The sequence below is a fragment of the Harpegnathos saltator genome, unplaced genomic scaffold (assembly GCF_003227715.2).
Source record: "Harpegnathos saltator strain DR-91 unplaced genomic scaffold, Hsal_v8.6 scaffold779, whole genome shotgun sequence".
NCBI lineage: Eukaryota > Metazoa > Arthropoda > Insecta > Hymenoptera > Formicidae > Harpegnathos > Harpegnathos saltator.
In genome coordinates, this window is record NW_020230625.1 from 1436737 (window position 1) to 1463285 (window position 26549).

The 26549-nt window shown below is 50.7% G+C and overlaps 1 protein-coding gene across 1 annotated transcript in view; it reads right to left on the reverse strand.

Moving 5' to 3' along the window:
- The window catches only part of PlexA (plexin A), a 207175-nt gene that overhangs the window by 68824 nt on the left and 111802 nt on the right, over window positions 1-26549 (reverse strand). Inside the window, exon 2 of the mRNA XM_011140455.3 lies at window positions 15383-15565. Coding sequence (XP_011138757.2) covers window positions 15383-15565 — 183 coding nt within the window. The remainder of the gene's footprint in view (window positions 1-15382; window positions 15566-26549) is intronic.

The following is a 26549-nucleotide window of genomic DNA, read 5'->3' on the forward strand; positions in this document are numbered from 1 at the left end:
GGTTCGACACGCCGAGTGCACGGGTATTTCGAAAATTCGATAAATCTCGCCCCCGCGACCCCTTCCGCCCTCCTTCTCGCCCCTGACTCCGTACCTCTCAGCCTCGCCGCACACATCGACCGCCCGAGCGCGCGATGAAATTTCCTCGTCGTCCCAATCTCTCGTTATTCCCGGGACATTCTGGGCACCCGATATACCTCGGCTTTTCCTCCCCGAGGAAAGCTCCCCTTCGCGCTGCTCATCCAACCTGGATCCACATTTTGCCCGATCCTCTCCGCCAACCGTTCTTTTCTCTCTCTCGCTCTTTCTCTCTCTCTCTCTCTCTCTCTCTCTCCCCCTCCCCTCCCCCGTGACCCACCGCCACTTATTTCGCCGTCACGCTCCTCTCATTTCTGCGAGTCGATCGTAGGACACGATCTCGCGGCCATAAAAGGACCAGCCGAGAGATGGTTAATAGGCGCGTGAGAATCGAGTTTCGCGGCGAAATAGCCGGCCGTGACGAGGAAGACACGGAGAGCTGACGGAGTCAGTTCTCCGAAAGGTTACAAGCAGCTTCGTGGAGGCTGTATACGAGGAGAACGACGGTCGGGCAAACGCGCGCTGTTCGTTCCAAGTAACGATAAAGACGTCCTGAACACGGACGGATTGACAGATCGAGCAGATAGTCGGGCGGGAAGTCCACGAGAACGCTTATCAACTTCGCTCGGTCGCTACTCCGGCTACTCCAAACTTGGCAAAACCGGGAAGTGAATTTAAAATGATACGAGGATACGACTCGTGTCCTCGGAGCAAACCTTGGTTCAATCTTCGACAAAGTTGCTTTCTTTCGCGCTCACGCGTAATATAACAAGGAATATATATCTCCGTGTGTTTTTCTTGTCTGAGGAAAGACGGAAATTGACGCGGAGCTCTGCAGAAGGTACGTTCGCGAAAAATGCAATCAAGCGCGTGGATTTGTGTATAAATATTAAGAATCTAAGGACGCGTGCTAATTGCACATTAGGCAAACCGGTCATTCTTTATTATTGCAATTAAATTCGTTCGCTCGAATGACTTTATTTCTCTGTCGAGATGTCATTTCGTTTACCCACATATTCCGATTCGATTTGCTGCAGAAAAAGCGCACGAGAGGTCAACGCAAGTCACTAAGTTAACCAAGCAATCGGACACAATAGAACTTCTCTCTCTCTCTCTCTCTCTCTCTCTCTCTCTCTCTCTCTCTCTCTCTCTCTCTCTCTCTGCTTTTCATGGCGCGTCACACCACGCGGTTCTCCCTCCTCGCGTATCTCGCGAAAACATTTCTCGCAGTCTCGCGAGAAACACGTCTCATTAACCTTCTTTCTCGATGAAAAACGTCGCGTGGCTTTTCAGAACAGCCTACGCGGGTCAGATGACGCGAAACTTTGGCAACGAGCACGGCGGTGAAAGAGTCAAAGCCTCTCCCCTCCCTTTTCATTCCATTTCGCACCCTATTGCACGCACATTTACCATACAAACGCGTGGCAGCACCGAGAGCCGCATACTGCCGCGACTCTTTTCTTTAAAGAATCATGAAAGAGGAAATTCCGTCTGTGCGGACATTTCGAGTAATGCCAAAGACCTCCTTTTCGGTTTCGCAACCCACGCGGACACCTAATAGAAAGTGAAATGATTAGTCAGAATACAAATATTAAATCCTACACGAGAAATTGTAAATTTTATTTCTCCGTAGCAAAGAGAGAGAGAGAGAGAGAGAGAGAGAGAGAGAGGGAGAGAGTCGCGTTACCTTTAACAAACGCCAGCACTAGTAATCAACATTCGGTTTCGAAGGTCGGTCGATAACTCGCGGATTCTGCGCAGTGGAAGTGTGGTATCCGTAAAGTTATTACCGAGTTTGCCGGATAACAAGCCGCGGGGAACGGTGGCGTTCGAGTATCGTGATGAACCTAAATGAAAGTGCCGATATACTTTCGTAGCCCACGCGACTCGCAGTAACATTGTTGTGTATTTTGTTAACGTTCGATTGCTTTTTAGCTATTCGCCGAGTTAACGCGTTTTAATGGCGACGTCCGCGCCATTGTCGCTCACTCCGCGCGAGCGCACACGCGGTGCCGCGACCGCGTTCGTAAATAAGTTTTTAATTAACGCGCGGGACGTATTTTTAGTGTAGCGTGCGCGCTCGCTCGCACGCGATAAATATTTACGATGCTTATGACATGTAAAAGGAGGCGGGAGAGGGAGAGTTATATATCCGTGAATAAACGTCCGAGGAGCGCCATATGGCGGAAGATACTCTTTCCGACAAGACTTCGCGAAAGCGTGTTAATAATTCGTGGCGTGGAAATACGACGTGCTCGACCGGAACCCCGTAGCCGATCGATCGCCGTACCGAACTAATGCTCGCGGCCGTGTCTGTCGACTCTCGTCCTAATCGCGGGCCCGATTAATTCCGCCGTTATGTCATGCTTAATTTCGTATCTTTCAACGTTGCAGAAGCGCGGCTCTCGCGCGCGCGCGCGCGCGCGCGCTGACCGCGATATCACGCGTGACAGGGCTTGATAAACAGCCTCGTCCTGAATCACACTCAAAATAAGCTGAAATATTACGAGAAACATCTAATTAACTAAGCCGATTGTACAACGGAATGTCTAATTAACGGGGCAAATTAATTAACGACCGATGTAGCGCGTTAAAAAGATATCGAGTGGACGATCAACCATTTATTAACGGATGATCGACGACCGTACAGGTGCAATGAGCGACACGTAATCCACGCTTTAACTTGTTTCGCAATGGAGCCCAATTTAATGCACATTCGTCATTGTCAATGACGACGACTTGCGTTCTCCGGTTAATAAGCGAGTCCGTCGATTTGTCCCGCGAGAGCGCCGGGCGAGAGAGAAATGTTTGTTATGTTACATTTATTATCCTTACGTGTGAAAAAATTATTCTACGACTCGGTCCGCGCGATAAAACTTTCACACGGATCGTTGTAAGAGAGACCCCACCGTATATAGTAGTAACGCCCGCTTCTTTTTACATAAATATTTTCGAGGAACGATGAAAATATCTTCGACCCCGCGGCTGTTCGTTCTCCACCATTTTAACGTACGACATATACGACGAACCATGAAAGCCCGACTCCAACGTCCATTCTAAAAGCCGTTAAAATATCAATAATAGATCGCGCGCGCCTCCCATCGGCTCAACGCGCCTATGATAGACGTATAAATTAGTGAATCCTTTCGGTCGATCGCCGGACAAATTGATCCCTCGGAGGGTTTGACGCTGAGCCGCGGATCGACCTAACCGAGAGGGGAGAGGTCTCTCGACAAGGTAGCCTCTACCCTCATTAATATATCTCTCTTTCTCCTTCTCCCTCTCTCCCTCCCTCCCTCTCTCTCTCTCTCTCTCTCTCTCTCTCTCTTCTCCCTCTCCTTCTCTCTCGCTATATCCGACGGATTAATTAATTTAGCCGTATTATGGCATCGTAGCGCGCTCAGTGCGAAGGACTATAATCTCGGTCGGCCTTGCGATTGCGTCCGTCGAATGAGAACACGATCGGGTCGGCATCGGCCGTGAGTGCGGGCGTTTACGCGCACGCGTTTACATCCGCCACGATAAGATCGTTATTGGCGATTGGAATTTTCAGACGATCTGAACATACGGTAATCCAATTGTTCGCGGATGCTGCAGTCGCGTGGTTCGCCGCAGCCTATTATTGCGCATTGATGAAACTGTGCGACGAGGACGTCCCCATTAGCCGCGTTTACCGCCCCCCCTAACCCCTTCTACCCCCTGTCGTTCCACCCCCTGCTCGTTCGCCGTTGCTACGGCCGCGTTATTATCATCGAACCGTCGCCGTTATTGTCATCGAACGTCGCGATGCGACGCGGCGCAGCGCGACGCGACGCGACATGACGAGAGAGCGAATAATAAATTACGGACGATCATCGATCCGTCGAGGACTCAGCAGGCGAGCGAGCGAGCGAGCGAGCGAGCGAGCGAGCAAGCGAGCGAATAAACGACCCGACATGCCTGAATTCTTTCCGTTCGGCGGCGCATGTAATGCGAACGAACGACGAGTCCGCTATAGATATCGTCGATTAAAAGCAGCCGACTATTTAGCGGGTCTCGGATTTAGCGGACACGGTTCTTTCTCTTCTTCTCTTGGCCGAAGATTCTCGTGCTTTTTCCAAACAGTAATCCGGCAGGAATATTGCCGCGGCCAGAGGAACTTATTGAATCGGGCCGATCGTTGATGTTATGCTTATCTCGTGATATGCGCGGTAAGAAATATTGCGGAGAATTTAATGCTCGATTTTAACGTGTATGTGTGCGTACCCGAGATAGCAATCTCTCGCGTATTCAAAGATAAGCTTTTCAGAGGAAATAACGAGATATTAATAATCTTTGAGGAGATTAAAGCGCCCTCGCATCGCAAGTTATTAAAGTTATAACTGTAAGTAAGCTGAACTTGCAAAGCGCAATAAAATATCAAACCTTATCTCACTCGTTGAATTACACTTGAAATTTTTGAATTTTTATTTGACGTTTCAGCAGAAAGACATTTTTTATACGATGTCCATTAAAAAAGTCATGTTTCAAACGTTCGCATTCCTCCGTTAAAAAGAGAAGGAGCACTCTCTTGAGAAAAGTTCGATTTCAACTTTGCAGACTGCAAAAAGGATTCAGAGGAAGAAACGCGTCAAATTCTTCTTAAACGCGGCAAGATTAATCTCGCGGCACTTTCACCTAAACTCGTTTCCACCATTTTTCATGACAAGTCATAGAGTTTCCCCGCAATAGCGAGCGACAGTCGGAACAAATAATTTTCAATCAGACAGACAATCGGTATGTGACTGCAAGAAAGTGCAAGAAAGTGCACAAACGAGAAATCTCGCGACTCGTGCTCGCACGAGTCTCACGAGAGATACACTTGGTTCCGCGAGACAACGCGTTAACCCGACCCGCGACCGGTTGACGTGAAACTCGCTCGCAAATCTCGGCGTCAGATTTCGACGCCCGCGATCCCGCCTCGCGTGTAATTCACCTTTTCGTATGACGCAAGCCGCCGCGTCGCGAGGCCTTTCGCGAATATCGAGATGATCCCCGGCTCGCGTCGCATCTACCGCCGTCGAGCCGCACGTTAATACCAATTAATTAGTCGGGAATCTCCGAGCTTAACCCATTACTGGCCCTTAACCCACGGTCGTCGCCCTCGCGCACGTGTCCTCGAAACGGGCGCGTACAATAATCGAACACGCCCTTCAAAGCGCGCGCTCCGCTGATCCCTCAGTCTCTCCAGCTCTCCCGGTGACGCAATCACTCCGCCAATCACGGACAAATTGAAACTGATACACTTAATTACCTCGCGGATCAACATTATTTCGCGACTCGGGCCGTGTGCGCGCGCTCGCGCGCGCCAAACGCCGTCTTCCGAATCTATTATCGACGTTGTGTAGTTTGCGGCACGCGGCTCCGCGTGTTTAATCGCGAGAATATGCGAGAAACACCGAGAGCGTATCATCGAACAGCACCGAACCGCGCCGCGCGTCAACGCGTCTCGCGCGTATAAAATGTACGGCGCGCGCGCGATCGAGAAGCGAGCGATACGAAGCGCGAGAAGGTCGAGAGTCGCATTAAAATGGACGCGCGGACGCGGACGCGCGAAGCAGATGCGAGATCGCAATTTGTTGGTAAGCGTGCTTATTAGTTTAACAGCGCAAATATATTACCATAATCGTACGTTTAAATGTAGGAAAATACGGAAATCCGGTAATGGCCGGAATCCCGTATTTTCCTAAATCCGGAAGCCGATAATGGCGTCATCAATGACAATAATATCGCTGTTTTCTCGTTACACCAGAGTCTCTTATGTTCTAATATCATGCGTTGCGCTGACGTAACGCGTGTACGTGCGTACGTGTGCGCACACACATGTACGCGTGTGCGATAACGACGTGCGCGCTCAGCAGCAGCTCAGCGCGCGCGATTTTCCGATTTTCCCGCGATTTTTCCGTGGCTATATTAACCGTTTTTTAATCGAAACCCAATCACAATCGGCCGATTCGTTTGGCCGCGCGCGTTTTTCCCTTTTTTTCCCCGTTCATTCCGAGCCGCGAAATGGGAACGCGCGTACGCATCGAGATGCGATCGCTCATTCCGATACCCTAAACGCGTACCCGTTGCGTTATTAATCCTAATCCTCCGTACAGTCGGTCGATTGATGGGCGCTGGAATTAATCCACGATCCGCGCGGTTAGAGCGTCGATCCGTCCGTCCGTCCGTCCGACCGTCTACTCGTCTATCCTCGTAGCAGCTATGACCGATTAAATCGCCGTTATGTCGCAAGCTAGATTCTACGTTGGCCGACGGGAGAGTTTTCCCAGGGAGGGAACGACCCTCTTGCTCGATCGTCTCGATCGATCAACGCGGTACGAGCGCGTTTTTAATTTGGAGACGCGCGCGCGAGCGCGGGAACGACTGACATTACGGAAATTTTCGACGAGTCAACGTCAGCGAAAAACACGCCAGCGACGGACGATTGCATAACGATCGATGGCGCGATTCGACATTCGGAAAGGTCGGCCAGGCAGTGAGAGGGAGGGGCAGAGAAAATGAAGAGAGAGAGAGAGAAGGAGAAGCATTGTCGGAGCCGTAAATTTGTAACTAGCCGCGAATGTCAAAATTGAATTTTGCGGGATATTACGGGATTGAAGCGGCCGAGAAGAAAAATGTAATGAACGTTTTATCGAATGTCCGGGGAGGGGTAATGGAAGCGCACGCGTATAACCGCCACCTTGGCATGCGCGCCCCGCTAAAATTCGACGCTAACTCCCGTTACATCGGATATCGGAAAATCAAACAATTTTATCCAATCGTGCTTCGATGACTTTTCGGCCCGAAGACCTTCCGAATCGAACTTCCAATTCGCACAGAAAACACATTACGCGCGTCCGCCGCGAATGCACAGTCGATTCCGTTCGCGGCATTCTACCGTGCGAAGAGCCCTCCTATTTCTGTCCTCCTCCCTCCGCCAACATGAATCGTCCAAATGAGATCATTAATCGGCGTATCGAAATTGCGGAGCTACACGTCGAGTGTAGCTCCGCAATTTCGAACGCCTCAAGATCCTCAAGCGCTATCGGGCTGTCTGGTCGAGTCTCGTTTCGACGTGGATCCGTCGGGTTGCACATTTTTCGTTTTATTTAGATCGTGAATCGCACGAGTCCGCAAATGCGCGACGTTTCTTAATGCTATTTCCCGCGCACGCGAGAGAGCCTCCTGTGCATGCATGCATACGTAGACGCGTCCTGTTCAGCGTGTTCCCACAATTAAGTTGAAGCGAAGACTTAAAAGATATAGTTTCCGATAGTTTCGCTGTCGCAATCGCTGCCATAAACGTCAGCGGTGCGTTGTTAAACACAGGAACCGGCATGTGATGGTTAATTATCGCCGCAGTAGAGCCAGCGGCCTCTCTCTCTCTCTCTCTCTCTCTCTCTCTCTCTCTCTCTCTCGACGAGATGGCCACTATTTCGCTCAAACGACCAACCGACCGATCAATCGATCGATCGGCGCGCTATCACTCGCGACAACCACGAGACCACGACAGGATCCGAGTAAGATGCGTATTAATTAAGAGATCGGCGTCGGATGCGTTGGCAATTAGCCGGTCGCGAGTAAACACCGATGCGGAAGACCCTCCATTGAAGGAGGTTATAACGGAGTAGCTGAACTCGTCGCGACGTCGAATGTCTCGGAAACCCGTTAATTACGGAAAGCTGCGTTAATTAATCGGAATGGCAAACGCCGGCGACGTCGGTAAGACATCCGTTTCTCTAAGCTGATATCCGAGGAACAAAAGAAAGGGAGAATATTGTAGAATAGAATATCATGCTCTAGAATGATATATCCTACACCGCGACAATACACAAGCACAAGCTGGGAAGTACGGATGGTTGTCACACGCAAAAGCGCGATGGATACGAAAAGAAGAATCGTAAACGTGCAGTCGCGCGGTGAAAGATGAAAAAATAAAGAGAGGGAGGGAAATAAAAGAAATGAGTACGTTAATATAGAAGTACGTAGGTTGTGAACAGGCAGGAAAAAATTAGTACGAAGGGGATGAAATGAATGATAACGGATGGGACGAGAAATGAATATTAATGACACGGAATATAATGTAAATGATAAGCAGTGAGCTCAATTCTGCATATGAAAGTAATATTTGAATATCGTATGAGTGCGAAGGACGCCCGTGAGCGATTCTCGCGCGCGCGCGCGCGCGTACGCCGAGGGCGGTAAATTTTAATTAATAATGCCGGATATTAAAAACCACTCGCCAAAATGTAACAGCGCGCTGAGGAAGCCGTGTGAATCATTCGCGCTAAGGGTCGAAGATCGCCGGTGGATATGTCGGTGTGAGAGTGAAAAGTGCTGATGACGAGTGTGAGACGGTATTCCCACATGGGTGGTACTCTCCAAATTTCTTCGAGAGGAATTTCATTCGAAAGGTGGAGTGACAGCCGAATCACCAGTAACCGAGTGACTTTTCTGCGCTTCACGTGGAGCGAACTTCTGCACTCTGAATATCTTTTCATTCGAGATTGGACGGTGAATCTCATGCGCTGTCGGTGGAATAAAAAGCGAAGAATTGACAGAAAAAAATCACTCGTAAGATTGTGGAATCTACTTTGTGGTCCGACTTGAACATTCACTTTCATGAAAAATGAAGTGTCACCTTTGCTTTGGATGGCAATTTTTTTCTTTCTTTTTTACAAACGACTTTCGAGTGGATTTTCACTTGTTCTCGGCGAGGCTTCACCTCGAGACATTCGAGCGGTGTTGTGTACACCGAGCAAAAAAGAAAGCGAGTTTTCTCAGGCAGGAAACCTGCAGGCAATTTAAGGAAATATAATAGCGAGAGAAACTACAAAGAAACAAAAGAGCGAAGTCGTTAAAACCTTTTGGAAACGTTTCGACTTATATTTTACGACGATGAAAGGTTGAAGGACCCTTTAATAGGCGGAGCGACAACTTCAATTGGATACGCACCGACACCACAAAGCTTTGCTTTCTCAGCACGAAAGCGCGCGTTAAATTTGACGTGGAATTTTCTTCTTCTTTTTTAACGTATCAACATTTGTTCACTTGTGCGATGCGTAAAGCGAAAAAACTTATGAGATTTTAACGAAAAAGTCAGACACCTGCTATGCCGTTTGCTAAAATAACGCTCGGGTACGAAGAGAGAGAGAGAGAGAGAGGGAGAGGGAGAGGGAGAGAGAAAAAGACGCGATTCGAAACTTCGACTGGTCCCACGATACGCCGCGCTCGTGGGGCCCGAAGCCCCGCATTCGAACGCCGCTACCGGAAGGGATGTCGATGGGCATGCGTAAATACATCAGCGGTGACCTCTCGCCGTGACCCCCCAGTCACGGATTCCCGCGTAGTCGTATATAATAAGCAGCGGAACTTTCATTAACAGCTCTCGGACGAAGTTTCGTACGTCGATGCACTCCAATAGCGGGGTACCCTCGCGAACGCATCGCGACTCGTTAATGCGCGAGACACCGGCGGAGAATTATACGTGAAAGAACCGCGGGTCACACTCTCGCTGGTCACGAAAGCGCTGGCGCTGAAAGACGCGTTTGAAAAGAGATTGTCGAGCGCGAAGTAAGATCGGTGGAAACGATAGATGTGGAAACACAAATAAGCGAAAATGTAACAATGGCTACAATTAAGGGATAATTATTCAATCTCCGATTTTACTCAACAGGGCAAAACGACGTATGTTAACACAAATTACAGCGGTAAATGAAGAGTGAACGATGAAACAATAGACGAAAATTGCGCCTGTGTGTTAGCGGATACATTAAATCAGAGAGAAAAAAGAAAAAAAACGTCTCGACACTCACCGAACTCGCGAGCAATTTCTACGACGACTCCATTCCGACCTCCGAGATGATTCCTGCGGAAGATTGTTTACCGACGCGCGTTCGCGACTGTGCCAAGTTGTGCGTGCGGGCGAACTTCGAGAAAGATGACCTCGCGGCGCGACCTGAGACGTGCACTCGGCCGCGCGCGTTTCATCCATATACGCGCGTGAGTGTGTGCGTGCGAAGTGGACGCGATCATTAATTAATACTTTCCGGAACCGCGAGACGAGTCATGAATCAACGACGCGCGCGGCCGTTTTCTCGCGCGTCGTGCCGGAATCGCCCGGACGAAATATCTCACCGCCGCCGCCGCCGCCGCCGCCGCGATCATCGCAATGATAAACAATGCAACGCGACGCGATTATTAATCACCGGCCGACCGATCCGGCGCAATTAGCCCGCGAGTCGATGCACTCGTGCGAAGCTCGAGAGAACGTCGGCGTTTTCCACGTGCGCGCTCGCGCTCGCGATACGACGCGGCCGCGAGAAATCGCGGCGCTTTCCATCGTTATTAATAGCCCATGGCGAGACCGGGTTTCTAAATTGCGCAAGCGAATGCGCGACGCCACCTTCGGTGCTGCTCTTCTTCCCTTTGCCGAAAGATCTCGCCGCTCGCGCCGGACGCGGCGCAAGAATGCGCCGACAATTAATATTCAGCCATCGCTCTCTCGCGGATCTCCTACGTCGTGCTTCTAATTAAGGTCGCCCTCCTCCACCAGTCCGTCGGGCTCGCTTAAAACTGCAAAAAGCCAGCGGGGGCAGGTCGATGTAGGTCGCGAGACACATTGTTACCTCCTTGCGATTTCTCCTCCCTGCATAATACACGAAAACTGCTGCCCGAGTGTTGATCGATATCGCGCCGTCCTGAAGCGCGTCCCGCGCGCGCTTCTTAAACGGGACTCTTCAACACAGCGACTGCGCCGCTCAGCAGGATGCGCCTGACTGATTTGCCGCTGTTTCGGGCTGCGCTTCCACGGATTCGTCGCTCACGGCAAGGTGACGGGTTCCCACGCACGTTAACGGCACGTCCCGCGATATAATTTAGCCCGCCGTAATATTGATACTCCAATAATTGGCAGGTCTCGATATATCGGGAGAATGTGCTATCGGCGGAATGCAACCGAGAACAAAATCATCCCGCACAACAATATCGATCGGTGTGACGGCGCCCTCCGTAATTAGCACGTCCGTGGAGAGAGAGAGAGAGAGAGAGAGAGAGAGAGAGAGAGAGAGAGAGAGAGAGAGTTTCGGTGCGCGCGATAAAATCAATTTCGCGTTAGCCGAGAGCGTCCGCGCGTCCGTTTGCGCTCCGCGCTCGCCGCGCGCTCCAAGGGATCGATCATTTAGTGGCCGTAATTATCAAACTGTCGCGACATTCCGACGACTAATATTCGCGTCACGTGTTCGCGCGGACGAGCTCCCTCAGCCTCCTTTCGCCTCTTTCTCCTCCTACGGTATTCTACCGTTCTCCAGCTCTACCGCGAGGTTGCTAAACAGACCGAGTCCACGCTGTGGCTGGAAAATCGAGCCGCTAACCCGGTCAGCTTCCGATTTAACCGTATCAGGTTAATATTAAGCGCGGTTGCACCCGGCCAAGGTACACACGTGCGCCATATTTAGCCACGTGTCGCACACGAAGTCGCGCGCCCTCGCGTTATTAGGTCGTCCACGCGAACGAGAGGGATAATAAGAATCGGGGGTGGTCGGGTGGGAGCGATCCGCCGATAAATTATACACAGCACCGAACGGAGCGGGGATGACCTCGTCCTCCCTTTTTCTCGGCTCTTTCGACGTCGATTCGCGTACGACGCGTGTTTCATCGTCACCCCCCGTTGCTCGAGCACCCCCTCGGGCCCGCCCTTAGTAGCCTCCGCGGCACGTCCGTAGGTACGATCGTAAAACTTGGCCGCACCGACAATGCGCGATGCCATTTGCCGGAACGTAGCGGGTCGACGATATTTTCCTCTCGGCGCTCTCTCGCGACATTGCTATTCCGCGATATTAGTCCGCGCATCGCTCGGTGTCTCGGGAAAACAGTATCGAGCGGAAGTCTTCTTCTTTTCTCAATAAACAGGCGCGCACGGCGATTCAACGGCAGGTACAATCGATGAGGTACTGTGTCTTTTCTCCTCGTTTTAATCATTTTTCCGCGGCCGGGCAGGAGAAGCTTCATCCTTTGATTATTACCATCCTCTGATTATTACGTTATTACATAACGATATCGATGTATATGTATATGTTACAAAGCACCGATGTTCCCTCGCAGGCGACGTACGGTACCGGTAGTCGTGATACTCGATATTGAATGCGGTAAAGATATCGATGGGCGCCATTAAATCTAACAATGAGCCCGCCTGTACAGCTAGAGGAGGCTTTTACGATGAGGTGGTCTCTCTCTCTCTCTCTCTCTCTCTCTCTCTCTCTCTCTCTCTCTCTCTCTCTCTCTCTCGCGCGCGCGCGCGCGCGGAGCTAATAAAACGAGTTCGCGAAATAAAGCGGGGTATGTTATAAGCCGCCGGTATAACGATATTCCGTCATCTGGCCGACGGAAGAGCGCGGAGGACACCTGCACCGGAGCGAAATATTTGATCTGCCGCGAAAACACACACGCCTCCTCTCACTCCTCATAAAAGTCACGCGTTGTCGCAATATCTCGAAAACAATCGGCACGCGGTAAAACGTCGGGGAAAGAGGCGCAAGAGGCGAGATGAAATATTCCCGGCGATGCTGAGAGTGACGGATATATACGCGGATATTTAGCAGTCGTAACGGTGTAATACTCGTCACCGTGTAAAAAAGCACCGTCGTTATTTATCACCGTTATTATCGTCATCAACGTCAGTCGCGCGCCAGCCAAATTTTCGCTAATAAATACGCCATCCTCGCGGATTTGATCGATTCCGATATTGTTGTCTCTCGCCCGCATAAATAAATATCTAAATATTCCGGTGTTTAACGCCACCTTGTCTCGATGCTCTCTCTCTCTCTCTCTTTCTCTCTCCCCCCCTCCCTCCCTCCCTCCCTCTCCCTCTCGCAGCTCAACGTTAACGATTCCCGAGGCGTTTTATGCCCGGATATAAATAAATCTTCTTCTTGCAATAACATAAGTGCGCGAGTGCGCACTCTGGCTCTCCCTCCCCCACCTCCCCCCCCCTTTCTCTCTCGCGTAAATCGGCTTGACCTATCGAGCGAATTGATCGGGCGCTCGGAAGAGCATTAGCGAGCGTTGCGCGCCCGAGGCGAGGTCTCGCCGAGATAATCCATTTCCGCTGAAATGGCAAAAGGTATTACGTCGTGGGTCCTCAACAAAGGAGAATCACGAGCCACCCGGCAGCCCGGGTGTACCATTCCGAGTGTTAAACGTCCGAAGCGGGGTTACACGTCGCCCGTTTACGAGACCGATAAATCTCGGAGGAGCGCGCGATGGTGGTGGTGGTGGCGGCGGTGGCGGCGGCGGCGGCGGCGACGGCGCGAGTCGCGGCCGCGAGAATAGAGATTTCACGTTCGCGGTGCGCCGTAAATAATATAAATTTATACCGAGATATGACGTCGCGCCGCAAAAACCGCGCCTACCGATGTAGATGTGAGTGCGGACATGTATGTTGAGACACGGAGACGCTGCGAGAGCCGACTCCGTCGGCTGTGTTGCGCGCTCCTCTCTATATAGGCGCGTTATTACTCTATAAATACTATTATCTACAATAGGACGCCCGGCTATATTTAACGTCACTTTCTCTGTCGGCCGGACGATGACTGCAGCCGCTCGAGATCGCAGCGCGAGCGAGTGAACGAGCGCGCCAACGAGAACGCGTTTCCTTCCTACCTAGTGCTGCTGCTGCTGCTGCTGCTGCTGCTGCACGCGACGCGGTATTAACGCGGTTCACGCTTTGAAGAATAAATCGACGCTGTGCATCATAACAAGCTGTTATGCAAGAGACGTCGTCTCTCGCCTCTGTGAGATAAACACGCAGAGCGCGTCCGTGCGCGAGCCGCGTAGAAAATTTCCCCGAGAATTCCCCCCGCCGGTGGACGGACGAGCTTCGTCCGAGAATTTCGGCCTTTTCCAGGCCTCCAGGCTATCCTTTTCCCGGCGGATAAAATTTTAGTATATCGATAGCCGTAAAACTTCGTATCGAGCCCTCGACAGGCCAAGCAGAGCGCTGCTTGACAGAGAGAACGGTATCCCCCGTCGCGAAACCGAAACGATTGTCGTCGCTCCCGTGCCGAAATTTAATCGAACGCCGTATTTTCCGATTTATCCCGGGCCGTGTAAGAGCTACCGCGGGCGGGGGGGGGGGTTACGGGGAGGAAGCGAGGCGAGGGTGAGGGAGAAGCGCGAAAATTGAGCTCGTGCCGAGAGAACTGATATCGGCGCGTCCGCGGCGATCTTACTAACGACGCGATTGTTCCCCCTCGAAGATCTCACAGGGGATTGTTTTAATGGCGATGGACGATAATGCGCTATTCGCGATCCACGAACCTCGCCGCGAGTACATCGTCGTGCTCGTTTCTTTTTTCCCCTCCCTTTTTTCTTTCGCCGATTCCGCCTATCGCGCGGCCAATTACACGGTCCGCTCGTTGTACGCCGCGCGGCGTCTGATTCACGAGCGTGGTAATCGCGCGGCGATCGCGATTAATTTAACGATCGCGCGCCACGATGATCGACGAAGACCTCGATACATATGCGAGAGAGAGAGAGAGAGAGAGAGAGGGAGAGAGAGAGAGAGATAGAGAGAGAGAGAGAGAGAGGAGAAGTACGCGGGCGTGTGCCGGGCCGAGATGTGCATGTGCGCGCGACTACTAAACTTTGCCATTTGATCGTGCCGCCCCCGTCGACCCGTTAAGTTCGCGGTTGCTGAACTCTCCGTTTCCGGCACTCATAAGATTCGGCTATGAACGAACGTGGATGGTTCCGTCGCTAATCTTGCGACTTTTACACGCCGATTACGTCAGCCGATTCCACCCCCTCGTCCTCTTTCTCCGAATTTCTCTCCTCTGCCCGTCATAATTTAAATAGCGATTTTCTACGTAATTATGAGATGCACGCGGCAACAATGACCGCTTGCGGGATTCTCCCCTTCATGTAATTCAACCTCCACGAGTCGAGTGGAAATATTGTTTCGTTATATACCTGACTTTGGCGCGCTGAACAGTCCGCCGGGTCCCGGTGCTGTGTTCTCCTCGTCGAGTGTAGCGAATACTTCAATTAATTCGTCGGCTAATGACCACAACGGGAAATATTCCGTTGTAATCGATAACCCGACAGAACGCGGTAGATTCTCTAACAATCTCGCGATTTAATTATTTTACGTTTAATCTTGTCTCGTTTGAAGGTACATCTCGAGATTCTCTCGCGATGGAGTCTCGGAAACAACGGTCGCGCGCGTCTCTCTTATCGAGGGTAAGAGAAAAAAGGGTCGGTAGTGGGTATCGAATTATCGGGTCGATTAATTTCGAGCACTGACCTTCTTGAGATGTCCCTTATTGGTGCCGACGAAGACGACGGTGTAGTCGCCGGTTGAAGTGGCCGCCACTGCCGTTAAATGAGTCTCAAACGTCAACACCGAAGTTGCACCCATCGGCTCTTCGCCTCCTAAAGGCGTGTTCACGTCGAGACCGCAGAAATCCTCGCCGATCGTTTGCAGTTTCTGCAAGCAGAAAGAAACATGTTCTGTCACAACAACGGGAGTACGGTATCCGACGATGCGTGTTCTCGTGTTTCTTCACGAACAACTCCAGACGTCTTGATACTTAATCTTACACGGAGAAGAAAGTCGTGTTAAACAATGTGCTGGTGAAATATGAACGATACAAAAATTCGGTTGAGTTTGTCAGAAAAGGAATACAGTTCAAATTATTCTGGACTCTTTCTGTTTTATTCTAGACTATTTGGACTCTGTCGAATTATTCAGTCTAAGCTAATTTTCTTTCTGGTTAATGTAAACGGCACTCTGGTATCTTCGGTCGATACATTTCTGAATCGTCTATACTTCACCAGAAAATTGGCTCGTTCGATCAAACATTCTTCTTCGTGAGGAAATCACTTCGCGTATTTAATTTTAAATCGTCGATTTTTCTCTTCACTAATACGTCTTTCCCGCCGCTCATACGTATATAAATATTTATTTCACGAAGCGATCATACAACTCAGTCTTTCATATCCGTGTCATCACAACCGCGCTCGCTCGATCGCGATTCTCACGTTACACGCGAGTACTTAACATTTCTCGCCGGGATATGTAAAACAAATTGCGAGGAAAATATGGGCGTTCCTCGAGTTAAGGATTAAAAGCTCGCTTTATAACGACTAATTCACCGCCGGAGGAAGTAGGCCGCAGCTGATTTTACTTGCAGATACCTGACCACGCGCGTTCGAATGCGCCAAGTATGACAACATAAATCCATTTTTCCGCACACCAGCGGGAAATTGCAAAACTCATCCTTTTCGCTGTCCTACATATGTGCAAAGTGTTATTAAAATCTGAATTTTCCGCGTGGAGTACATTCTCTCGTCAGATGCGCGCGCAACGTGAAGCTGTTATTTTATTACGGTCGGAGAAACGAGGAGCGTTCGTTTATTTTACCATATCATATTCCAAAAGATGTGAATGTAATCCTTTCGGCGCAATATTCGCCGCATAATTCGTTCCTCCTTCCTCCTTCCTGCCTCACTCACTCTCTTCCTGAAAAGTCACGAAGAGAGAAAGAAAGTTCCATCTGTTCAGAGGAGATCAAAATACGGAAGAGTTCCCCTTCGCTTCGTACACAATAGAAAGTAAGCTCGCACTTCGTTGGTCGAGATACAAGGTTTACGATCCAGCAGAATCCGAAGGCTCATCTTCTAAATTTCACGTCGGAGTACACGGAGGACGCGCATTGCGCGAGGGAAAAGCAAGACTGGTCTGAATGACCGCTTCGAAAATATCATCCACGACCATCGAAAGTGTTTTTCCATCGAAGCGAACAAAAACTCCCCGAGAACCGCGCGCGTTCCGGCGCTTCTTCCCTTTCTTCTCTTCTCCCTCCCTGCCACCCGCTAATCTTATCCCTATCTGATATCATTGCAATATTTTAACGTCTCACATACCCCTTCACCTTGCTCATAAATTATCTACGGTCTCGACTTGGATATACAGCCGCGGGATTACATTGTCAGACTTCGCGTTTGCATTTATTTATGGAAATTTCGCGTTGCGCAGCACGCTAAGAGCGATGAGATACGTCGAAGTGCTACTTTGCAGCGAAATTTGCTCCAATGAACGCTCCACTGGCCAACCGCGGAGGTCACGAATATCGTTCGCGATTTGCTGCATTTTGCGCTCTCGACGATCGTCCGAACGACCAGCTAGCAGACATTCTTTTCTTTGAATTCGACTGGTACAAGGTGAATGAAAAATGTCGCAGCGTCAATTAGCGAGCCGGCAACCTCGGTATCTCTGGTGGCACGGAAAGAAACGAATCGCCCGGGAAAGTCACGCGTGAAAAGCGACTCGCACGTGGTGCGCGAATCTCGCGGCAGCGCTTCCGCCGAGTTGTCGAAACACGCTTCCTTTTCCCTTTCGGGGAAAAGCGGCCGTCGTAGGGTTAACGAAGCGCGCGAGCGCGCACGGGGCCGGGAAAAATATCCGCCGTTGAAATATCGCGGCGGGACGGCTCGCGATAAATTATCGCAACGCCGGCGATTAATTCTTGCCGGGCCGACGATTAATCGCGTCCTACGACACGAGATGCGATATTTTATTGCCCTTTGCCGAACGCGTCCCTCTCGCTCTTCCTCCCTCTCTCCCTTTCTCCCCCACTCTTCCCCGCAGAAAAACTCGAAACACGACGAGAGAGACGCGAGAGATGCAGGGCTCGCAACAAATCCTCTCCCGCATCCTGCGCGACGCGCCAAGGGCGCGTGTTTTAACGCGTTATCTGGCCGGCTGAGACGATTAACGCTTCTTTTAAAGACCGCTCATACTAACGAGCACTCTCTCTCTCTCTCTCTCTCTTCGACGCCGACGCTGGCTTCTCGCTCTTTCATACCGCAGCAGCGCTTCATACACGGCGCATAATCGCCTGTACACATTATCAATAAACTTTATCTCGTCAATCAGTCAAAAAGCTTCGCGAGTCTCGAGCGCTAATTACTGCGCGTTCCGCGCCATTCACGTCGAGCTCGAACTCGAGAGAGAGAGAGAGAGAGAGAGAGAGAGAGAGCTCGTTGTTTGATCACACACGTTGTGATTCTTCCTATGCTTTTTATTTCCTACCTCCTCCTTTCTCTGACGTACGCGCACCGTGCGGGTATCTTTGGGTCGCGGGACTGCGAGTATTGTCCCGCACGACTCGACAGACAGGATGATCCGCCGGCCGTGTTATGTGTGCGCATACAAAGAACATATACATCTACATCAGAAGGAGTGCGAGCGAGCGAGCGACAAGCCTGTTCCCGCGGCGGGAGCACCGCGAAGGCGCTTGTATTTACATTCCACGCTCGGTTTCGCCACCCTGTATGCACACACACGCGACCGCCAGCTCGCCCACACACACACGCGCGCACACACGCGTGGAACGCGAACCGCGGTGAACAATTATTTGCATTCTCGGCGCTAATATGCCGCCGACAGTGCGACAAGAGCGTCGCGACGCGTTTCTGCCGCGGCGATCGCGCAAAATCGACCACGGCGACGTCCTCGAGGTGAAGCTTCCGCGACTGCACCACGCAGCGAGTCGCAAGGTGCGAGAGACTACATCCTCCTCGCGATACGTAGCTGAGGCGAGATTTTTTCTGCTATAAGCGACGTATTGATTGACAGTGTGATTGACAGCGATTGACAGTGTGTGAGGACTCACTGCATGAGTAAACAAGTAACGGGCGGAAGCGAATGACAAAACGAGCGTCTTCGAAGTCGCGCGAGGTTCAGAGATGCCGGCTGAACCGTCGCGTCGCGCACAGCCCCGAGTTTTCGCAGATCCGCGTCTTCCTCTCATTCGTCCATATCACGGAAGATCGGCTGCCGCACGCGCCGAAGTGATGAGGACCCGCGTGGGGGGAGAGGGGGGGGAATACGCGTATTAATGAGCGCATGTTAATACAGATGAATATACGTTAATAGCAATTTAAGCGGAGAGCGAAGTACTCATGCGCGCATGCAGCAATTTGCATATCTAGCGGTCCGGACGCAACCATGCACCGTTTCTCACTCTAATTTTAATTCCGTACGTAAAAAGATGTTAATGCGCGACGTTAATATTCAGCCTTAAATATACACGCAGGACTTCGGGGGTTTGGCGGATTTACTCTTTATATCACCGCGCAAAGGACGAGACTTAAAAAATTCATAGTATGCAAAAATTCCGCCTCGGCTCTTAATATTCCAGCACAAAGCCGCTGTGTCAATGCTCCGACGCACTTGATATTCATATGTTATCCGGCGAAAAAACCGAGAGAGTGCGATGAATTATTCCGAGACGATGAAGAGCGCTCGAGATTTTCCCCCGACTTGCGTCCTTCGTCGTTTGATTTCTGCCCAGGGAGGCTGCAAGAGTAAGAGAGGCAGGGGAGAAGGGAAGAGAGAGAGAGAGAGAGAGAGAGAGAGAGAGAGAGAGAGAGAGAGAGAGAGAGAGAGAGAGAGAGAGAGAGAGAGAGAGAGAGACGCAAAGTGGGTAAACAGCTTAAGCGCCGTCGGGTGGCCGACCGTCGATTGGTCGAAAATGAAATAATCGATGCGAATGCCGCAGCAACGACGCGGTCGAATGATTTCGATGACGGCCAAATCGGCGCGTAACTAATATCAAGATCAAAGGACGCTGCTCGGCGGCCGCCTTGCGACACAGGTTTACCGAGGTGGGTACGCGCGTGTACGTGTAGTTCACTACACACACACACACACACACACACACACACACACACACACACACACACACACACACACACACACACACACACACACACACACACACACACACACACACACACACACACACACACACCACACACACACACACACACACACACACACACACACACACACACACACACACACACACACACACACACACACACACACACATATATATAGTGATATATCGCTCGTATTTATGTGTGTGTAGGCGCGTGAGTAGGTGCGTGGACGACTAATGTCAACAGAACTAATTATCGACCCCCCGACCTCGCAACTTCGTCGTACATTCGCTAAGCAAAGTCAATATGCACGAGATAACTCCGGAACGAATTTCGCGTCTCGTTTCAGCCTATTCCTACTCTCTCCTTCCTCCCTTTTTTCCACGCTCGAAACGTATTTCCCGTTGACTGATATCGAGCAATAAAAAAGCGTACCCACAGCTGTTATTACAAACGCGCAATCATTCCCGAAAACGTAAACATATTTTGAACGCACGCCCCATCCTGTCGCCGGGTAAAATGTTCTCTGATGAAAAATTTCGAAATTTTTATGTTTGCTGTAATCTGATGAAAAGGTACATATATATATATATATTTTGTTTTTATTTTCATTTCTTTTTTAGACTCATATCTCCCTGTCGAATCTCGAAAATTGTCCATTACTGGATTTTGGTCGCGCCCATTGCGTGCGATTGACATGACTTTCTCCAATTTTTCAGTATTTCAAGTTGATAGATTTGACGTGTTAATTGGGCGTTTGGGATTTCATAGAAAATCCACCGTGATCGGTCTCCAGTTTTCACCAAAGGGAGACTGTCACAACGATTCGACTTTTTTTCGTTTATCACGATAGGCGATAGGTAGGGAAGGGGGTAGAATAGCATGAGAAAATACGTAATCATTATTTCTCCACGACTTTTGCTCCGTCGTGTATCCGCAATGCTCGCGAAACGGCCCGCGAGTCGTCCGCAGTGTCCGCCCATGTGTAAAACCAAACGAGTCACCATCCAGAACGGTTTCCGACAACTCGCCACCGCGTCGAGCGATAAAAGCGCTCGGGCGCTAATCTCGTCCGTCGGGCGAAATCCAATCGAGAGTCTCGCAATTTTCGAAAATATGAAAATGTCGAACGCCGGCAATGGAATCTCGCGTGCGCGTGCGCCATATTTCGCCGTTCGGCAATCCGATTAAGGAGGACAATCCGTTTTCTGTCGCTGCAATTTTTCCCCGCCGTCGCCGAATTCCATTCGAAATCTCATTTTCCGAAAAAACGCTCCCCCGTCGATTTACGTCGTGTCGATCCGCGGAGCGACGACGGACGGCGCGATTTCGAGAGTGTCGAACGCGGCACGATCGCCGCATTTTCTCTTCCTCGATTTTGTCGTCGTCGTCGTCGTCGTCGTCGTCGTAGTCGTAGTAGTGTCGTCCCCGTCCTCGTCCTCTATTCCACCTCGGTTTCCCTCCGATCGTTCGCCTCTCTTCCATCTTGGTTTTCCGCCAATAATTTCGACTTTCACAGCGGCGCACCTCTCGCTACCGTCCGTCCGTCACTCGACGATATTTCTCGCGGAGTACGTGACGCGCAGGTCTCTAGCTGACATAAATCGACGCTCTCGCCGATATGTGAGGCAAATATTTCCAACTAGTTGTTACAATGTTCATCTTATTCGAATACGCGCTGCTCCGCCGCGCATAAGTTGCGCTTTTAGCAGTTGGCGACGAAATTGTTCGCGACGAGTTCAGTTGAAACTAATATGATCGAAGGTGATGCGCAACTAATGCAATTTTAAAGATACTCATGCGACACTGCGTCGAGCAGTGTCGAAATTCGCAGAAAAGTCGCAGAAAAGAAAAGCATCCTGCGTGACGAAGAGGAAAGAAAGACAGAGAGCGAAGCATTCTCACACCTCTCATGGTAAATTTCTAGCGGGAAGCAAGCCAGAATCGAAATATCCCCTGCGAAAAACGCAATTCCCAAAAAATAAAATTCCGCTACCGTCGAAAATACAAGCAATTTTGCTCTCTGTTAATAATAGTTCGCGCTGCGGAATGATATCGCGAGCGCGCGCGTGTGCGCGCGCACGGTCGCCGTTAACAATATTTCATAATAACGTAAAAAGCTACCGCGTTGCAAAAATAAATGTTAAAAAATTGCCACCGTCACACTCGAGCGCCGCGCTTAAATGGATAGTCAGAACACGCGGGCGCGCACAATCAATCGAGGAAAAATAGCTTCTCGCGCGGGCGCCGTTTATGGAAGCGTATTCATAACTCGCAATTATTCATGCAGCCATCAACGCCACAAAGGAATGCATCATACGGTGTGCGAATCTCCCTCTCTCTCTCCCTCTCTCTCTTTCTCCCTCTCCCATTCCCCATCACTCGTCCAATCCCCTTCCGATTAACCCCTACTTGCCGTGTATATCGCATAATTTCGTGCGTTCTACGTCCGGACGCTCGGCCGGCGCGATAAGTTTTCACGAGTGACTTACAAACGGCAGGCGGACAATAAGCGTCGTAATCCGCGAGAAAATATGCGGCGCGCTGAAATTACCGTAACATTCGCCGTAACAATATCGGCCGATCTTAACGACGCACGACGGCTCGCGGCGTGTCGCAACGCGTAAATACAATGCGATCGCCGCGTCGCTACCGTGCCGCGACCCGCGACAGCGAGAATTCGCGTCTCGGCGTTTCTGCGAGCCGACGAGCATTACGAGAGGCCTCTCTCTCTCTCTCTCTCTCTCTCTCTCTCTCTCTCTCTCTCTCTCTAACTCTAACTCTAGCTCTCCCAGGGCGACGCTGAACGAACGACGATTTAGAAGAGCCGCGGGCGACGAGATGTCGGTGGCGTATCGACTTATTGGGCCGCGCTCGTCGATTACGCGGCTGAAATCCGTTCCCGTCGGGATCGTATCGACGCGTGATCTCGTTAAACCGGCGCCGCGCTTTTACGCCCGCGACACGGCGAAACGCGCGTATCTTTCTCTCGCGGTGTGTATCGCGGGTTCAATCGAATCCCTTTCCCGACGCGGACACTCGTTGCTACTCCACGCGCGGCGATGTTATTAATCTTGGTTTGTATAATTTCGCGCGTTTAAGTGGGCAGAATTTAATCTTCGGGCGCAGCTTTCGGGGCTTTCCCAGATGAAAATGGAATGCCTTTGTGCGTTTGCGCCGGATATGAAACGCGTTACGCCGTAATTGAAAAATATTTTCAAATCGTATTATACAACGGGGTTTGGGGGCGACGGACTTTGTGTGCCCCGTCGAGAAAACCTCGTTTCCCCGCTTCCCGACGCTTCTCACTGTGCGTTGTCCGTTTTTCCCGGGAAGATCTGCTCTCGCGTATACTGGAAGACATCGAGAGCGAATCAAAGCGCGGATCGACTGTCGGCCCAATTATCTCGCGTTTTTAAGGAATCTCCCAATTCGTTCGGTTTTAATAAGAGAAACGGCAAGATCGCGGAATTCGCGCGGCATGTCGCGCGGAAGAAAACAGCTTTTCAAAGGGTCGAACAGAAGAGAGGTCGGAAACGAGACTCGTGCTCGAACGTGCTCTCTCCCCTAATCGAATTCGCCGCACACGTCATCGACATCCTCGCGTAGCGAGTTATCGGCGAGACGAAGGAAACGGACGACGTGACGGATTTGTTCCCGCGGACATAATTTTCGCTCGACACGCTTCGTTTCATTTTTCTTCTCTTTCACCCCTCCCTCTCCCACTGTGCTTCCCCCTTTTCCCCATTTTTTCGTTTTATCTCGCGATGCTCGCGTTTTTGTCAATCACGGGAAATTGATTCCACCGCGCCGCGGCACGTTGTAACCCGTTGGACAAAACAGCGACAGATCGAGCTGATTTATCTTTCCGCCGGCGATGACCGTCCGCGGCGCCTCGATATACCGTTCTCTCTCTCTCTCTCTCTCTCTCTCTCTCTCTCTCTCTCTCTATCTTGTCCTCCCTCGTTATTACGTCTTTCGTTGCGTGACTGGCGTAAGAACGACCGCGAGACGATATTAACTTCCTGGCCGCGCGCGCGGGACGCCGTCGACGATACCATTTCCCTTTATCGCGACAAAGGCCAAGGCTTCGCGAAACGTTAATTGCTCCCTCCCTGTCTCTTTCTCTTCTTCTCCCTGCGTGTATCTATCCCCGAGAATCTGTGAGACGCAATTCCGAGCACGTTTTTATGTTTATCCTCGAGGATAAATGCACAAAGCAGACGCGTTTATCGTCCGAGGAGGAGAGACTCCGCCCGTCTTCCGTGTTTTGTCCTCGTAATTTTGTTTCGATGTAAACGCACATCGCGGAGCCTTCTTCCTCGCAGTGCCTCGCCGATATCACGGATGCTCGGTGCGTGGAAGCTTTATATTATTAGATAATTAGAAAAAAGTAGCGATTGCTTCTGCCGGCGATAAATATCTCCGCGGCACGATAATCCGCGCGGGGAGTACTCGATTTCGAAGGTTTAAAATTACAAGCGTTACTCTTTGACGTATATATGATGTATAAATGTGTGTGTGTGTGTGTGCGCGCGCGTGTGCGTTACACATAAGAGCCGCGTCCGTATAATCCAATAATGACTATCGGATACGATTGGAAGCGGAATCCGATTTCAAACTAGAAGCCAAATCTCCCGACAGCCGGTTATTCTCCGCTACCGTTGTACCTCTCCCCGTGACGTTAATTTCGAACTTTAATCCGATTCATTTCTCTTCCGTTCTTATTCATTCTGCAGTAGTTCATGATTTTTGTTCTCTTTTACACAGGAAGAACCCACATCGACGCTCGCTCGCTAGTCAGCCGCGGACAAAAGCAACGCGACGTTACGGGATTTCATTTCAAAGAGCAGCCACCGGGAGTAAATTCCTTCCTCTTTCACGTTCTCTTGCCCGGCCCGCCGCGCCGTGCCGCGCAAGTGTCAATTCGGTTACGGTATTTTCCACACGTGGCCCGCCGTCGCCCGTTTCTCAATGACGACTGGCGGCGACTAGTCGCTTTCGAGCGCATCATCGGCGAAACGTGGGCGGACGAGCCTCGCGGTTATAAACTCCTGAAAGAAAGGAGGCGTGGCTTTATAACGATTTATTGCGCGCGACCGTAATAGCCTGTAACGAGTCGGAAGTGGGTGCTTTTACTGCTTTCCCGCGAAAAAGGGCAAAAAGAAAACACAGGGGAAAAAGGGAAGGAGGAAGAGAAAAAGGAGAGAGGGAGAGAGACGACGACACACGGCGCACGTTCGCTCGCTCGTTCGCTCGCTCGCGCGCGCGCGCGCGCGCGCGCGAGCGCCGCGTTTCGCCGCGAAACGGGCGATTTTGTTTCGGTTACCGGTGTGCGCCACTTCGCCTCTAATACGGGACAGTTAGGAGGATATATACGCCTTATACAGCCGCGCTCGGGTCGTTCCACGGGTGTTACTTCGACGTGAAATTCCGCACGCGATGCCTCGTAAAGTGAATCGAATAAGAGGCACGACCCTCCGCCGCGCGAGAAGCCGGGGGAGGGGGGCTGCTTTTTTCACAAACGGGGAAAAAGAGAGGTCGCTTAAAATTTACTGTCTGAGCGATCTAAAAACCCCCACCGAGGATACCGCGCGATGATTGCGGGCGACGGGGAGGGAGGGCGGCAGACGGGGTTATTTTCAGAGAGATTATTTTCTAGATGTGTGTAATCTTATATTGCGTGGCGTTTCTCTTCAATATGGATGACAAGATACTCCTTTAAAATAAATTTATCAAAGAATTGCCAGCAAAATTGATTGGAAAATACGTTCTCACGAGCGACAATAATTCCGTCGAGACGAAGCAAGGGTAAGTGGGAGCCAAATTTGTTTCTGTTAAAACAACGTTCTCGGAAAATTGACGCGATAACACGCATATTTTCTTATCTCTATTCCCCGTTGGAAACGGAAAATATTTTGCAAGACCGGAGGTTTCCTTCCGAGTCTCCGCTTGGGCATCGATGAAAACTAACGCCTCGCAGAAGCGACGTGATGGTCCACTCGATCCGAAGCTTTTAGCGGTGCATCGCGCATTAACGAGTAAAGCTCCTCGTTCCACCACCCATTTTACCGGAGGTGTCCTTATGCGCGGTTCGCACGCTTGGCTACGACGCGAAACGTCGCCGCTCTCTTCAAGGCAACAATAACGAAGTCGGGAGAGAGAGAGAGAGAGAGAGAGAGAGAGAGAGAGAGAGAAGAGGGGAAGAGAGGTAAAGAGAAGAACGACGGTCGCTGCCTCGAAACGTTCCCCTCTCGAGGGAAAACGCAACACACGGGTGTCTAATATTTATTACGAAAGTGCAAAAAGAGGAAATGAAAGTACCTCTCGGCAATTTTAATTACGAGTCGCATTTAAGATCGCGCTGTTCGGTTCGCGCTTATCACGCGTCCTACGTTTAAATAATTTAATTAGGAGATACGCAATTTATTACACCACTCGCGTCCGCTCTCGCAATAATTACGGCATAAAAGTTTCATAATTCGCCGGCAAAACAAACCGAAAGTTTTCATTAGCGCGATAAGACTGACGCTTTTAACGCTTGTCTAACGTCGTCCTTTCAACAGAGCGCGGCCGACGCGTTATGGGAAACTTGTTGCGAACTTGATACAATGCCGAATTTCCAGCGTGAAGAGCTAGAAAAGGTAGAAAGCCGCGCGGCCGCAACGTAATCGCGCTATAGCGCCCGGCGGAAGATTGAGGTCAGTCCGATTCGAACAAATATTATCAGCGAGTCGGTGTTG